Source organism: Idiotropiscis lumnitzeri, chromosome 11 (assembly GCF_059441095.1).
Source record: "Idiotropiscis lumnitzeri isolate Australia: NSW breed Sydney's pygmy pipehorse chromosome 11, RoL_Ilum_1.0, whole genome shotgun sequence".
Classification (NCBI taxonomy): domain Eukaryota; kingdom Metazoa; phylum Chordata; class Actinopteri; order Syngnathiformes; family Syngnathidae; genus Idiotropiscis; species Idiotropiscis lumnitzeri.
This window is the reverse complement of record NC_142401.1, coordinates 6,352,976-6,365,515: the sequence shown is the minus strand read 5'-3', so window position 1 is coordinate 6,365,515 and position 12,540 is coordinate 6,352,976. Positions and strand designations below refer to the sequence as shown.

Sequence of the window (12,540 nt, the reverse complement as noted above, 5' to 3'; positions counted from 1 at the left end):
TGAAATCGAAAAAAAAAATTAAAATGTGATCAAGATGAACAAAACCAAGCAATAGAAGGAAACTAATCCGAAGTGTTAGGGGGAGGTCTTCCTTTCCTGGGCTTGCGCGGCGCGAAGCAGGATCTCTGCGTCTCTTTGAGGTACCTGCAGAACTTGTCGTCGCGGAGGCCGTAAACGACGGGGCTGAGGAAGCGCGGGAGGATGTTGACCAGCAGGTATCCCACGTAGCGGATCGCCCGCATGTGACCCGGGAACAACAGGAGCAGCAGCAGCTCCACGCCAGGCGACACGTAGGCCAGCAGGCACATGGCCAGCTGGACGCCGTGCAGCAGGATCGTGTTGCGGGCCTTCTCGGCCAAACCCTTCCGGGCCGAGGCGGAGCGCGCCGCCGCCAGGATCTTCACATACGTGAATGCCAGCGTGAGGAAGACGCACAGGAAATAGAAGCAATCGAAGGCGATGCGTTTGTACGCCATGACAGGATCTGGGAAGACGTTGGAGCGCAGGCAGAAGATGTAGCCCAGGAAGTAGCTTGGGGGCTCGGTCGCCAAGGTGATGAAGAGGTCGGTGATGTCAGGCGCCACGCTGATGAACCAGATGAACAGCACCGTCAGGTAGGCCCTCCGGGGGGTGCACATCTGATGGTGCCTCAGCGGCCTGCAGATGGCCACGTAGCGCTCCACCGCCATGGCGGCCAGGTTGAGCGGCGTGTTCCTGGTGCTGAACACGGTCAGCAGGATGAACACGCAGCACAGGGACACGCTGATGCGGAACACGATGTAGCTGAGCAGGAACAGAGTGACGCTGAAGCTCAGCTGGGCGCTGTCGTTGATCACCATGTGGATGAACAGGATGTAGCGGGGCTCCTCGTGAAACGTCTGACGCCGCCGCAGACGAAGCCGCACCCACGATAACGACATCAGCAACAGCATGAGGACAAAATGGGACAGATGAAGATGACTTCATTGATGATTAATCGTCCATCTCTTCTGGCCCTGTAACTGCAATCTTTAAGACAGCCATGATTGGACCCCCAAGAAGTGAGAGACCGAAATGCTTTTTTTCAGGACCGATACCGATACTGATATCGGTGGTAGTCATGGAGGTGGAAAACCGATATTAGTGGCCGATATTCATTTGTTGAAAAAAAGGGTTGAAATGGGCTAAGAATTTTAAAAACGAAAAACTCCAAAACTTGACTTAATTTAAATACCTTTAAACACTTGTTTATGAAATGACTTGAATCATTTCTAACATGTTAAAGCTTTTTTTTTAGATTTTGGAAAACAGGCTAAGTCTGTTGTTGTGCGTTGTGATTCGAGGTGAAAAAGCAAACAGGCAGTTGCTGATTGGCTGCTGCCCACTGCACAAGTAAGCAATTAGATGGTGCTGTGGGCGGGTCAATCTGCTTCTGCTGGCGGGGCCACCAGCACAGCAAAGAGAGAGAGAGAGAGAAGTGTGCTGCCGCGAGCCAAAATAAACCAGCTTTTAATTTATCGGCCTTGAAAGTTAAAAAAAGTCTGATGCAGATAACTGGCAAAATGTAAAACATCGGCCCTGATAATTGACCTGGACGATAATCACTTCCCTCGAGTCCTTTCTCATGTCTCAAAGCACACTGAGGCAGCGCTTTTATGAAGTGTCCTCATGCCGTGACGATTTAAGAATACTCGGCCCTTTAGTTCAGTATTGATATTTGGCAACTTGATGGGTGGGGTGGGGTCAGGTTATGTGAGTGTGCGTGAGTGTGTGCGTGTGTGTGTGTGTGTGTGTGTGCATGCATGCATACCTGGTGCTTGAAGAAGGTGGCGAGCAAGGCGGCATTGATGTACGTGAGCAAGAACCACAGAAGAACCACCAGGATGTTTTTCACCACTGCAGCCACAAAACCGTCCCTCAGAACCACCTAAGCCACACACAACCACACGCACACACGCACACACACATACGCACACTCGTGTTGGACCGAGACACTGAACAAAAATAACAATAAACAGTAATTTGTTTTGATATTTTTATTTTATGTGTTCTTCCTTGCTGCTTTTCACTAAAAAAAGAGTGAAGAGGTCGTTGCTAAGGGAGGATTTATGTAGTGGCAAAAACATGGAAGCGGAGGAGGGCAGGGGGGGCATGAGTGCAGGATGAAGCCTACTTAAGATATTACAAAAATTAAACAAAAAAAAAAAAAGCAAACAAAAAAATTGAAATCAGAAATACTCAATTAACCTAAGTTTAAAAAAAAATAAAAAAACAGGATGCAGAGTTACAAAAAAAAAAACTGAAATGAACTCACTCGCTCAACTGGGAACGCGTCAAGAGAGAATCAAAAGCAACAAGCAACAAAAAAAAGAACAATGTGACTCAGACGGAAAGAAAGGAAGGAGGGAACTTCATTCAAGCAAACTGAGAGCGGCAACGAGGAGCACCTGGACAAGAAAAAAGTGATAAGAGAACACAAGAAACCACGAAGACGAGAACAGGTGCGTACACAAACCAAAAAAGCCATGAAAAAAAAAATAGACATACTGTAGACATACAATATTTGGAATGATAAATCATCATGTTTAATATTCGATACAACCTCGACGATAGCATATTTAGCGAATATTTTTTATCCCTACTCATGTTTCGCATATTTGCATCCTATTTAACATCTCAATTTGTGTTGCGAGTGTGACCGTACCTGCTGTGGTAAAGTTGCGTTGTCTGAAGAGTTCATGTTGCTGGAAGAGGAACAAGATTAAATCTGATTTCAAAAAAAGAAGTGAACATCAACATTACGCCACCATTTTCAAGCATGCCAATCGTTTAGCAGCCATGTAGAGACGTGATCATCATCGCAATCGAATTGCAAGAAGGAGCACGGCTAAGAAACATTAGTGCGTGTGCGCACGTTTATAAGGGAAAAAAGCGGCGAAACTTGAGCTGCTGTGATGTCACACGTCAGGCGGGCGCGGCCTCCCTCTCCGCAGCGGCAGCAACAAATGCCTGCAATCTCACATAAATAGTATGATACAATATTATTCCAGATCTCCAAAAATTATAACCTGACAAAACAACAGCATCGTGTGACTTTCGATGTCGATGTCGATGTCGGGGAGTCATGAGCCGTTTTCTTTCCTTTTTTGTTATAACATTTTGACTTTTTTCTTTTCTTTTCCTATATTTGTATTTAATTCTTCTTAATAATATAATATAATATAATATAATATAATATAATATAATATAATATAATATAATATGCTTTTGCGGACCACATAAAATGATTTGGCGGGCCAGATCTGGCCCCCGGGCTTCCAGTTAGACACCTGTGCTTTAGACCGCCCGCAAAAACAGCAAAATCTCACTAGACAAACAGTGTGTGACAAAATAAAAAGCTTTCAATAACTTTTCAACTTTAACACAAAATATGACGATCATATTAATTTTTGCAGGATGAGTCGTTAAAATAAAACCCGCTGTAAAAGGCCAAACATTTTACCAAATTCCAAAGTGAAGTAAACATTTCCTGTTAGGTTGAGCATGGATGGTTCCAAAAGACTTATTTGTAGGCCTGTTACATATGATTCTGAATATTTGAAGATCTGGGTGAAAGGTACAAGCAAGGTTCCTTTGTTAAAAATGTAGGTATAACGGGGGCACTACTGAGCCATTTTTAAGAAATCACATAATAACCTGATAAAATATAAATGTTTTGGACTGGCCTAAAGTGTGTGCAGAGTTTCATGAGTTTTTTAGTTTTATTTAGACCCTAAAAAACAGCATTTTTTTGGGGGGCATCACCACGGCAACAGAATGTCAAATTATGTTGCGGGTCATAATCAGCTTTTAATAATTTTTCATCTTTCATCATTCCATTGTACAATTTTGACATCTGTGGAAGGACATAGAAACTGAGCAGCTATTAATGACCTTAAAGTTCTCATCTTAGTCTGCTTGTGTTTAGTCAAAAAACATCCAGTTCTGGTAGGCTAACTAAAATTTCTTTGACCTTAGTTCAAATGACTAAACAATAAAAAAAACATCACTGGAGCTTTTAGCCAGTATCGTCATCATGACTATGAAAAACAAATTCTGTATTCCTTGATGACGTTGTCTCATGGCAGCATGTTCAAATGAAAATAATAATAAAATAAAATGAAAAAAAAAGTGACCTAAAATTGAACCCTGGGGAACACCACAGTCCATGCTGTGTCTCTCTGCTTTAAAAGCCTTTGGGAAAACACGTGTCTGAATAGAATCTTTTGAAATATGCAAAATCAGGAGGAGTCACCATGCGGCGCCGTCCTGCAGATGAGGTAGTGTTTGAGGTACTTCCTAAAGCACTTGTCCCTCACACCATAAATGATGGGGCTGATGGAACGGGGCCACACTTGAACAATGATGTAGCAGGCGAACAATGAGTCCGAGTAGTTCTTGGGGAAGACGCGAAGTAGCGCGTCCTTGACCAGAGGCACGGCATATGTGGTCATGCACAGTAGAACCTGAACGCCGTGCAGGACGATGGTCCTCCGAGCCTTCTTGGCGTCCTTGCTGGCCGATTGGGCCGTGAAGAGGATCTTGAAGTATGTGAAGAAGATGACCGACCACACCAGGACCAGGTAGACGATATAGGTGATGTCCCGCTTTTGGGTCAGCATCGGGCTGGGGAAGGCCGTCTCTCGGAGGCAGAAAATTTGGGACGAGAAGAAGTTCAGCCGTTTGGTGGCCAACGTGACGAAGAGGTCCGGGAAGGCGGAGATGACGCTGATGGTAAAAATCAAGGCGATGAGGAGGAGAGTCCTCCTGACCGTGCAAATTCGGGCATGGTGAAGAGGCAGACACACGGCCACGTAGCACTCGCCTGCCATGCACGCCAGGATGAGGGGCGTGTTCTCGGTGGTGATGATGGCCATTAAGATGAAGGGGGCGCACGATAACACGCTGATCCTGTGGAGGGCGTAGCTGATGACGAAGAGGGTGATGCCTACGCTCATCTGGATCATGTCGTTCACAACCAGAGTGAAGAAGAGGATATAGCGAGGGTTGGAGTAGAAGATCTGGAAGACAAAGAGTTCAATCGTATTTCAGCCTTACAAAAGGTGTGTTCCTCAAGGCTCCGTTCTTTGCCCTGTCTTTCTTTACAAAAGTCATCCATCAAATAAGTTAGAAGCCCCAAAAATCAACCCCCCGCCCTAATGTGGGATCCCTCAAGGCTCTGTTTGAAGCACACCTCGCACTCGACACATCTCTTGGCCTGCCCTCAGCCTCGGCCTGCCCAAATATCGTGGCAGGGCCATTTCCTCCGTCTCAAGATTTCCTCACAGCCCCCAAATCGATTTGAGTTTTTCCTAGCCAGGAGATGTGGCCGAGCCCTATGAACTGTGGACTGCGACACCTTTGAAGACTCTTTTGAGACGGAGAACCCTAAAAATAACCTGGACTGGACTTGCTGTGTGGTGTGGTGTCGTTTCCTACCTGGTGCTTGCAGAAGGTGTACATGAGGCTGACGTTGATGTAGTTGATTGTCAGGCCGATGGCGAGCACCACCACATTCTTGACTACCGCTTTGCTGAGCGAGTCTCGGTATTGGATGACCACGCTCGCGTTGGCCAAGGCGGCGTCGCCCATCTTGACGCACGCACACAACCGCTAGCGGAAAATTAAAAAAGAAAATTACTTGAATAAATTGAAATGTGCAAGGTGGGCCACAATTCAGACTCTGATTCAGATGACCAAAATCTTATAAATCATCTGTTGGAATATGATTGTGGTAATTATATACGTATTATACATTAACTCATTCATTACCAGCTGAGTAAAAAAAATGATCTTTGACGTCTTTAGCCGTCAATGGCAGTCAATGAGTTAATGACAAAAATCTGGAAAACATTTCCTGAATGTTGTCATTATTTGTTGTAACAATTCCCCACATGTTTCCTGCTAGAATCTTAGTAATGGATGTGAGAACTGAGCAAATTCTGGGGGAAAAAAAAGAAAAATATCAAATATTCAAAAGGCTGTCAACCTCAAAGAAAGAATTACATACAAGAAGCATATTATTGAGTAAAAAAAAGATATTGTAACAATAACATAAACATGCCAGTTGACTTTATCGCCTCAGACAATCAAAATAAGAAATGAAATAAGCGGTAAAGCATATCAGTTCAAAGAAACAACCAAAATAATAACAATAAAATAGGCAAACTGAGAAATAACACATCAAGAAATACACTCGACAACTGAAAACTGGGTAGGCGAGAAAAAATCACTCACTCACCTCCTTCAATCACTACGTTATTAGTTATTACTATGGTATTATTATTATTATTATTATTTTAATCATAAATATGATTATTGCCAGTCTTAAGTTGAAACAACAAAACACAGCATGACAACGTGGATCAAACATGTGTACCGCAATATGATTCAAGCACTATAAAAAGAAAATAATCCTAATAATAATCATCACCAAAAGAGCCATGTAAGCATATTACACAACTTTGAGGGGGGTAAAATGAAGACACCACTGCAAAATGCTCAGTTGCTCCGATTTAGCACAACACAACTCTCATAACTTCAAACGAAAACAGCAAAATATCGCAAAAGGTCGAGGTACTTATTTTCTTTTTCTATATCGATGTATGATATATTTCTGTGATGTGTAAGGATGTATATTATGTAGAGATGCTTAATATGTAGAAGTGTTTGTGTGTATGCGTGAGCGTGAGCATGTGTTAACTGAAAGATGAAGGAGATACTCACCCCGTGTCAGTTGGACGCACCTCTGACCCCACGCCCGCCCGCCAGCCATCTCTTATAGCCGAAAACGACACGCACACACACAAAAGTGCGTGTGCGTGTTGTCATTCACATGTTGACATGAAGAATGACGTGTTCCCTCACGAGATCCGTCACGTGTTTTACATGCCGGCTGCTTCGCTTTGGCTGGGCGCCACTTTGTCGGCGGGTGAGCTCTGTGATTATTTGTCTGAGGATTATTGTTTTTATGATGAGTGATTGTTGTGAAATGTGATTGTTGTAGCCATATGATGGTCTTGTGAAGGATTGAAAGTCGCGGCCGCAGGCCTCCAGCAGGAAATCAGCTTAAACACACCAATGTGCGATTGCAATGACTCCAGCAATCTTTCTACTACGGCTACGATCAATAATATTCAAATAATTACGACCACTGCCACATGAGATTGCAAATAAGTTCTCTTAACACAAATGAAGTGCAAAAACTACTACTATTATCTACCACAGCAAATAATACGAAAATGTATCACCACTCCTCCAAAAAATGGCAGGACTTCTACAACTAGATACTTCTACAAATAATCCGAAAGTTTACCGCAAATGCTATCATGAGTTGTGTGCTCTGCCGCATTTTTTATTTTGAAATATCGACTGCTTGATTTTTGCTCTCTGCGATTGACCGGCAACCAGTTCAGGGTGTCGCACGCCTCTCGCCTGAAGACAGCTCGGATTGGCCCCGGCGTGCTCGAAACCTGCGCTTCAGACAATGGATGAATGATTTTAATTGGCGTAATTTGCTTGAGTTCCACACAAAAAAAAATAATGTAAATAAATAAAATAAAAATACTTAAATACGTAAGAACTTAAATCCAGAACTTGGGCAGAAGTACCATTACTTATGTAAATAATGACTCAATAGTTGAGTGCATGTTAAACGTACAAAAAAAAATTATAGACCTTTAAATATACTTAAACACTAAAACTAGAAAATATTTTTCCAGATGTTTCATCATCTTATTGTGAACGTTTTCAAACATGAAATTCTTGAAAGACAATTTGCAGGTGGGGTCTTCAAAGACTCCTCCTCGTGTAGCATTCTTGGAACCGCATAAACCGTGACGAATTTGTAAAGGATTAATGTGAATGTGGACTCCGTGTGCAATCGAGTCGCGCCGGAAGTGACGTCATGCGACCGACAACGCGTCCTTCGAAGGCCACAATGATGCGATCAGTGAGTTTGAAAAAAAATATATACTCGATCAGAAGAATATAATATATAAATATATATAAAATATGTATTTAAACAACTCGTATATTTAATGCTTCACCGCTGATGAGCGCCATAGCGAAAATATATTTAATTTATTTTCATTTAAACTCCTCGAAAATCTGTGAGACACATAAAATATAACAGGGAAGGTTTCCATTTTTATAACATCTACTTCTGACATTCGTAGAAAAAAAATGCAGGAACGTGGTGGCCACTCATTCAGCTGATTGCTATCTTGTTTTAATTGCTCAAGTTAACTATCAAAGTTTTGTGACTTCGTTCCGTCTCTGCTAACGAGCTGCTTGACCTTTTATTTGTCCTCCGTGGATTCATCAAGTCATCCAGTTAACGTTCCTGCGAGAATTCCCGCACGCAAATGACAATCTTCCGAGGGGAAAAAAACAAGCTGAAAGGTCGCATGGCATCTAAGGACTTGCTGTGTTGTCAATTGCATCACAAACTGATGATGACGAGCATTTCGGTCTCCCCTGACTCTTGCCGGCCGCACAACAAAACTTTTGTTTTTATTCTCCATGTGGACTGTCAATCAAGCAGACAGCCCGGATGGTCTAATGTGGCCACATCCACTTTCACTTTGAATTGCTTGACTTCATCAATCAATTGATGGAAAACTGCCTCGATGACGGACAGAAATTGCAAAAAGTCACACGCAAACATCATAGTGGAGCAGATAAATTAAAGAATGTTTTCAGTATTTCGTAAGACGTTTTTCGTAAGACTGCACACATGAAACGGTCCTCAGGTGTTTTCAAATTGCACTGCCTTTTTTTGTAAGTCAGTCTCTAGAAATGTGAAAATATCGGCCAAGAAAGAAAAAAATAGCGAAAAAGTCAAGCTAAATGATAAATGCTACATACCACAACTGGAAAGTGTAAAAACAGTTTTAAATTCTTGATTAGGCAGTTTAATGTAAATTCGAGAGAGAAATATGATTCCTTTTAAGTAAACCCCCCCAAAAATAAAATGTTCAAAGCAGCCCCATGAGTTGAAACTGATTAATATTTTGTTTATGGAATATGAGTTAACCCATTTTTATCCATCTCAGAGGGCAGCCATTTTGCCACTTGCTGTCGACTGAAAATGACATCACAGTCGCTCAGGGCTCAGATAACGACCAATCATCAGCAACTGTGATGTCATTTTTAGTTGACGCAAGTGACAAAATGGCCGCCTCCTGAGATGGTTAAAAACGGGTTTCCTCATATTACACAAACGCAATATTAACCACAATGCCATGTTTGGTCCAGTGAAGACTTTTCGGGGAGTTGACCTCCCCTTTAACGTATTTGTACTTAAAAAGTTCTATTTGTGACTGGCTAAGAAATATGAGTCACTTTAAACCATTTACAGTTTGATTCTGTACTGATCTAACAGCGGGTTCTTGTAAACTTCATTTTTCTAACTGTACATTTTAAGTGTGGAAGACACCAATCTCACAAAGCACAACACACTTCAGTCTTCCAGTGTGTGGGGGTGTGTGTGTCTGTGTGTGTGTGTGCAGGCGTGTCCGCGGAGCATCCAATTTGGACTATAAAAGATGTCTGAAGGGCGGGCATGGAGTCCGAGGTGAATCCACTTTGACACGGGTGAGTGCTGACTTGATATTTTTGTTGACTACGCACACACACACACACGCAGAATACATTTGATGAGCGTCTACATTTTATTCTCTGTTGATGATGATGATGATATGAATGCTCCACAGCTAATGCGACGTCAGTGACTTGCTTCACATTGTGTTGGCAATGTCAACTTGGGCGTTTCGTGCGGGTTCACCAATGGGAGCTGCGAGAAATCTTTCTTGTATGTGAATGTTCATCTCGAAATGTCAAATGTAATTTTGTCAATCGAGTGGCGGAAGATTTTGGTTCAACTGAACTTTCATTACTTCAGTTTTCATATATGAGGGACCTTTTTTCTCAGGTTAAATGCTTGTCGGAACTTTGGCGGTCATGTTTGTGGTAGGCTTCATTTTGTCAGCTCGCCTTCGGTTGCCTGCTTTCCAAAATACGTGGCTGGACTGGGCCCCATTTTCTTTTGATTGGCCAAAACTGAATGGATGAAATGTTCCACTCTGCATAAATTAACTTTATTCAATTCCTGTGCTTTCAATCTCTCACACCTGACTCAAATTATCATCTCATCAGCAAGCTCTGGAGAAGTATCCTGCTCATTTGAATCACGTGTGTTGCAACCTTGTCAAGGAGTTAGTGAGGTCTGAAACATTTTCTTCTTCTTTTTCCTCCTGAGCTTTCCTTCTGATGTGCTTGCAGGCCGTCCTCATTACTGACGTGAGGCACACAAAAGGGGAGTCATCATCTTAACGCATAGATGGGTCCGTCTATGGCTCATTTCTGAACAGTATGAGCCAGGACACAAAAAAAACAACTAATACTAATTTGCAATTTCTTTTTTCATGCCGCCTTGATTCCCATCGATTTACATCTCAAAAAAGTCATTTTACATACCAAAAAAAACAAATGACGTGAGATTTTTCCGATTTTTAAAAAAAAAAATGTTCCCATTGAAACCTAATGTGATTTGTTATCAGCATTTGAGCGGGCGGCGTCATGAGTGGAGCCGCCGCGTTGGGCAACTTCAGCGCCATCATCCAAACCAGAGACTCGCTGGACAAAGCGGTGGCCAAGAACGTGTTGGTGATCATCATCGGACTGTCCGTCAACTACATCAACGTGGGCCTCATGGCCACCTTCTGCAAGCATCAGGTAGGACACCGCCTTGATCAGAACTGACGATGCCATGAGATTTTTGATATTCGCTGCCAATTAAGCTGTGAAAACAACCATTCCGAACCTTTCGTGCTATTTTGGTATAAATGATTCCAAGTACATACGGAAAGTTGTGCATGTCTTCTGAAATTGCAGAACCAAAACTGCGATTTCAAGCGTGTATGAAAAACAGTTTTTTAATTTACAAGTGACACTGGATCTACAAGGAGAGCTTTGATATTATTTGAGCAATAACTGTGACAACATAGCCCACTTGATTTCCGTTTAATAATCAGTTCATTTTATTTATTGGCAGGGCTGGGCACTTGACCCTTTTTTGCCGGTCAGTCCCCGGCCCTCCGATCGCGATCTCTGAACCGTTCCGGCCTCGACCATCCGTCCACATTCATAAAAATTGTCTGCCCCTGACCCTGTTATGGGCGTCCTGCCAGGCTGGAGGGGTGGACCGTTCCATCCCCGGGATGGACTGCCCAGCTCTGCTTGTAGGAGTATTTGAATTATTATCAGTTGTAATCAAATGGTTCAAAGAAAAACAAATATTATATCAATTGTTGGCAAAAAGAAGTGATTTTCCAAAACGGAGAACAAGGAGCATAAAATGAAGAATGTCAATTTTACAAAAGTACAAGCAACTGACGAGACTGCAACTTTCTATGTCAGATCTTCTACGGGGACCCTCGCTACATCCTGTTCTTCCACCTGGTCGTGAACGACATGATCCAGATGAGCCTGAGCATCATCCTGTTTGTGGTCAGCTACATCGTCTACAAGATCAGCGTGTTCGTGTGCACCCCCATCATCCTGTTGGCCATCATCACCACGGAGAACACGCCCCTCAACCTGGCGTGCATGGCGGCCGAGTGCTACGTGGCCGTGTGTCTTCCGCTTCACCGCGCCCGCATCTGCACGGTCCAGAGGACGATCCTCCTCATCGTCTTGATCTGGACCACCAGCCTCGTCTCCATCCTGCCGGACCTCTTCGTCACGCTGGCCACCGAGCCTCGCGACTTCTTCTCGTCTCGAGTCTTCTGCCTCCGAAAGCGCGTCTTCCCCAATCCGCTTCTGGTTCGGAAGCAGCAGCTCTTGTATGTCGTGTACCAACTGCTCGTGTGGTCGGTCATCATCTTCACGTACTTCAAGATCCTCTACGTGGCCCAGTCGGCCAGCAAGGACGCCAAGAAGGCTCGGAGGACCATCGTCCTGCACGGCGTTCAGCTTCTGCTGTGCATGACCACGTATATATCGCCAGTGCTCAAGGACGCTTTGCTCCGCTGGTCCCCCGAGAACTTCCGGGACTCGTTGTTTGCCTGCTACATCATCGTTCAGATCCTTCCTCGTACGATCAGCCCCATCATTTACGGCGTGAGGGACAAGTGCTTTTGGAAGTACCTCAAGCACTACCTGCTCTGCAAAACTGGCGCTGACTCTGCAGAAATAACGAGCAAGAACAACAACGCAAACACCACGAGCAATGAATGAAGAAGATTCATCCACCGATTTTCAGCCGTCTCAGGGACTGACGTCGGAGCGCCCTCGGGCTCGCCTCGCCAACGTCACGGCCCAATTTTCTTTTCCAGGTATGGTCGCGTGACTGACGCAATGCGAGCCCGAAGGTACTTTGCCATCGATTTCAGTCTAACATATTCTCGTAAAGAAAAGTGGGTTTCCACAATTGGCATTTCAGATTTCTTGAACGCTATTTCAAAAAATGAGGTACTGCTTGTCATTCAGTTGTAGCAATCCGCTGGTGAACCAGATGAC

At 43.6% G+C, this 12,540-nt stretch overlaps 3 protein-coding genes across 3 annotated transcripts; 1 reads left to right on the top strand and 2 right to left on the bottom strand.

Annotated features, from left to right (window-relative positions):
• Positions 1–62: 62 nt before the first annotated feature.
• On the bottom strand, positions 63–2,733 carry LOC148327046 (odorant receptor 131-2-like). Its single transcript, XM_088308877.1, has 3 exons — positions 2,684–2,733; positions 1,790–1,906; positions 63–878 (listed from the first exon to the last, which is right to left on the bottom strand). Exons 1-3 carry the CDS (start codon positions 2,717–2,719, stop codon positions 63–65), a joined length of 969 nt encoding a protein of 322 aa, XP_088165003.1. The 5' UTR covers positions 2,720–2,733.
• A 1,526-nt stretch (positions 2,734–4,259) lies between these two features.
• On the bottom strand, positions 4,260–5,610 carry LOC148327045 (odorant receptor 131-2-like). Its single transcript, XM_088308876.1, has 2 exons — positions 5,458–5,610; positions 4,260–5,039 (listed from the first exon to the last, which is right to left on the bottom strand). Exons 1-2 carry the CDS (start codon positions 5,608–5,610, stop codon positions 4,260–4,262), a joined length of 933 nt encoding a protein of 310 aa, XP_088165002.1.
• A 4,615-nt stretch (positions 5,611–10,225) lies between these two features.
• On the top strand, positions 10,226–12,258 carry LOC148327044 (odorant receptor 131-2-like). The gene is made up of 3 exons (XM_088308875.1): positions 10,226–10,244; positions 10,581–10,755; positions 11,440–12,258. The coding sequence occupies exons 2-3, from the start codon at positions 10,600–10,602 to the stop codon at positions 12,256–12,258; spliced, it is 975 nt and encodes a 324-aa protein (XP_088165001.1). The 5' UTR covers positions 10,226–10,244; positions 10,581–10,599.
• Positions 12,259–12,540: the final 282 nt, after the last annotated feature.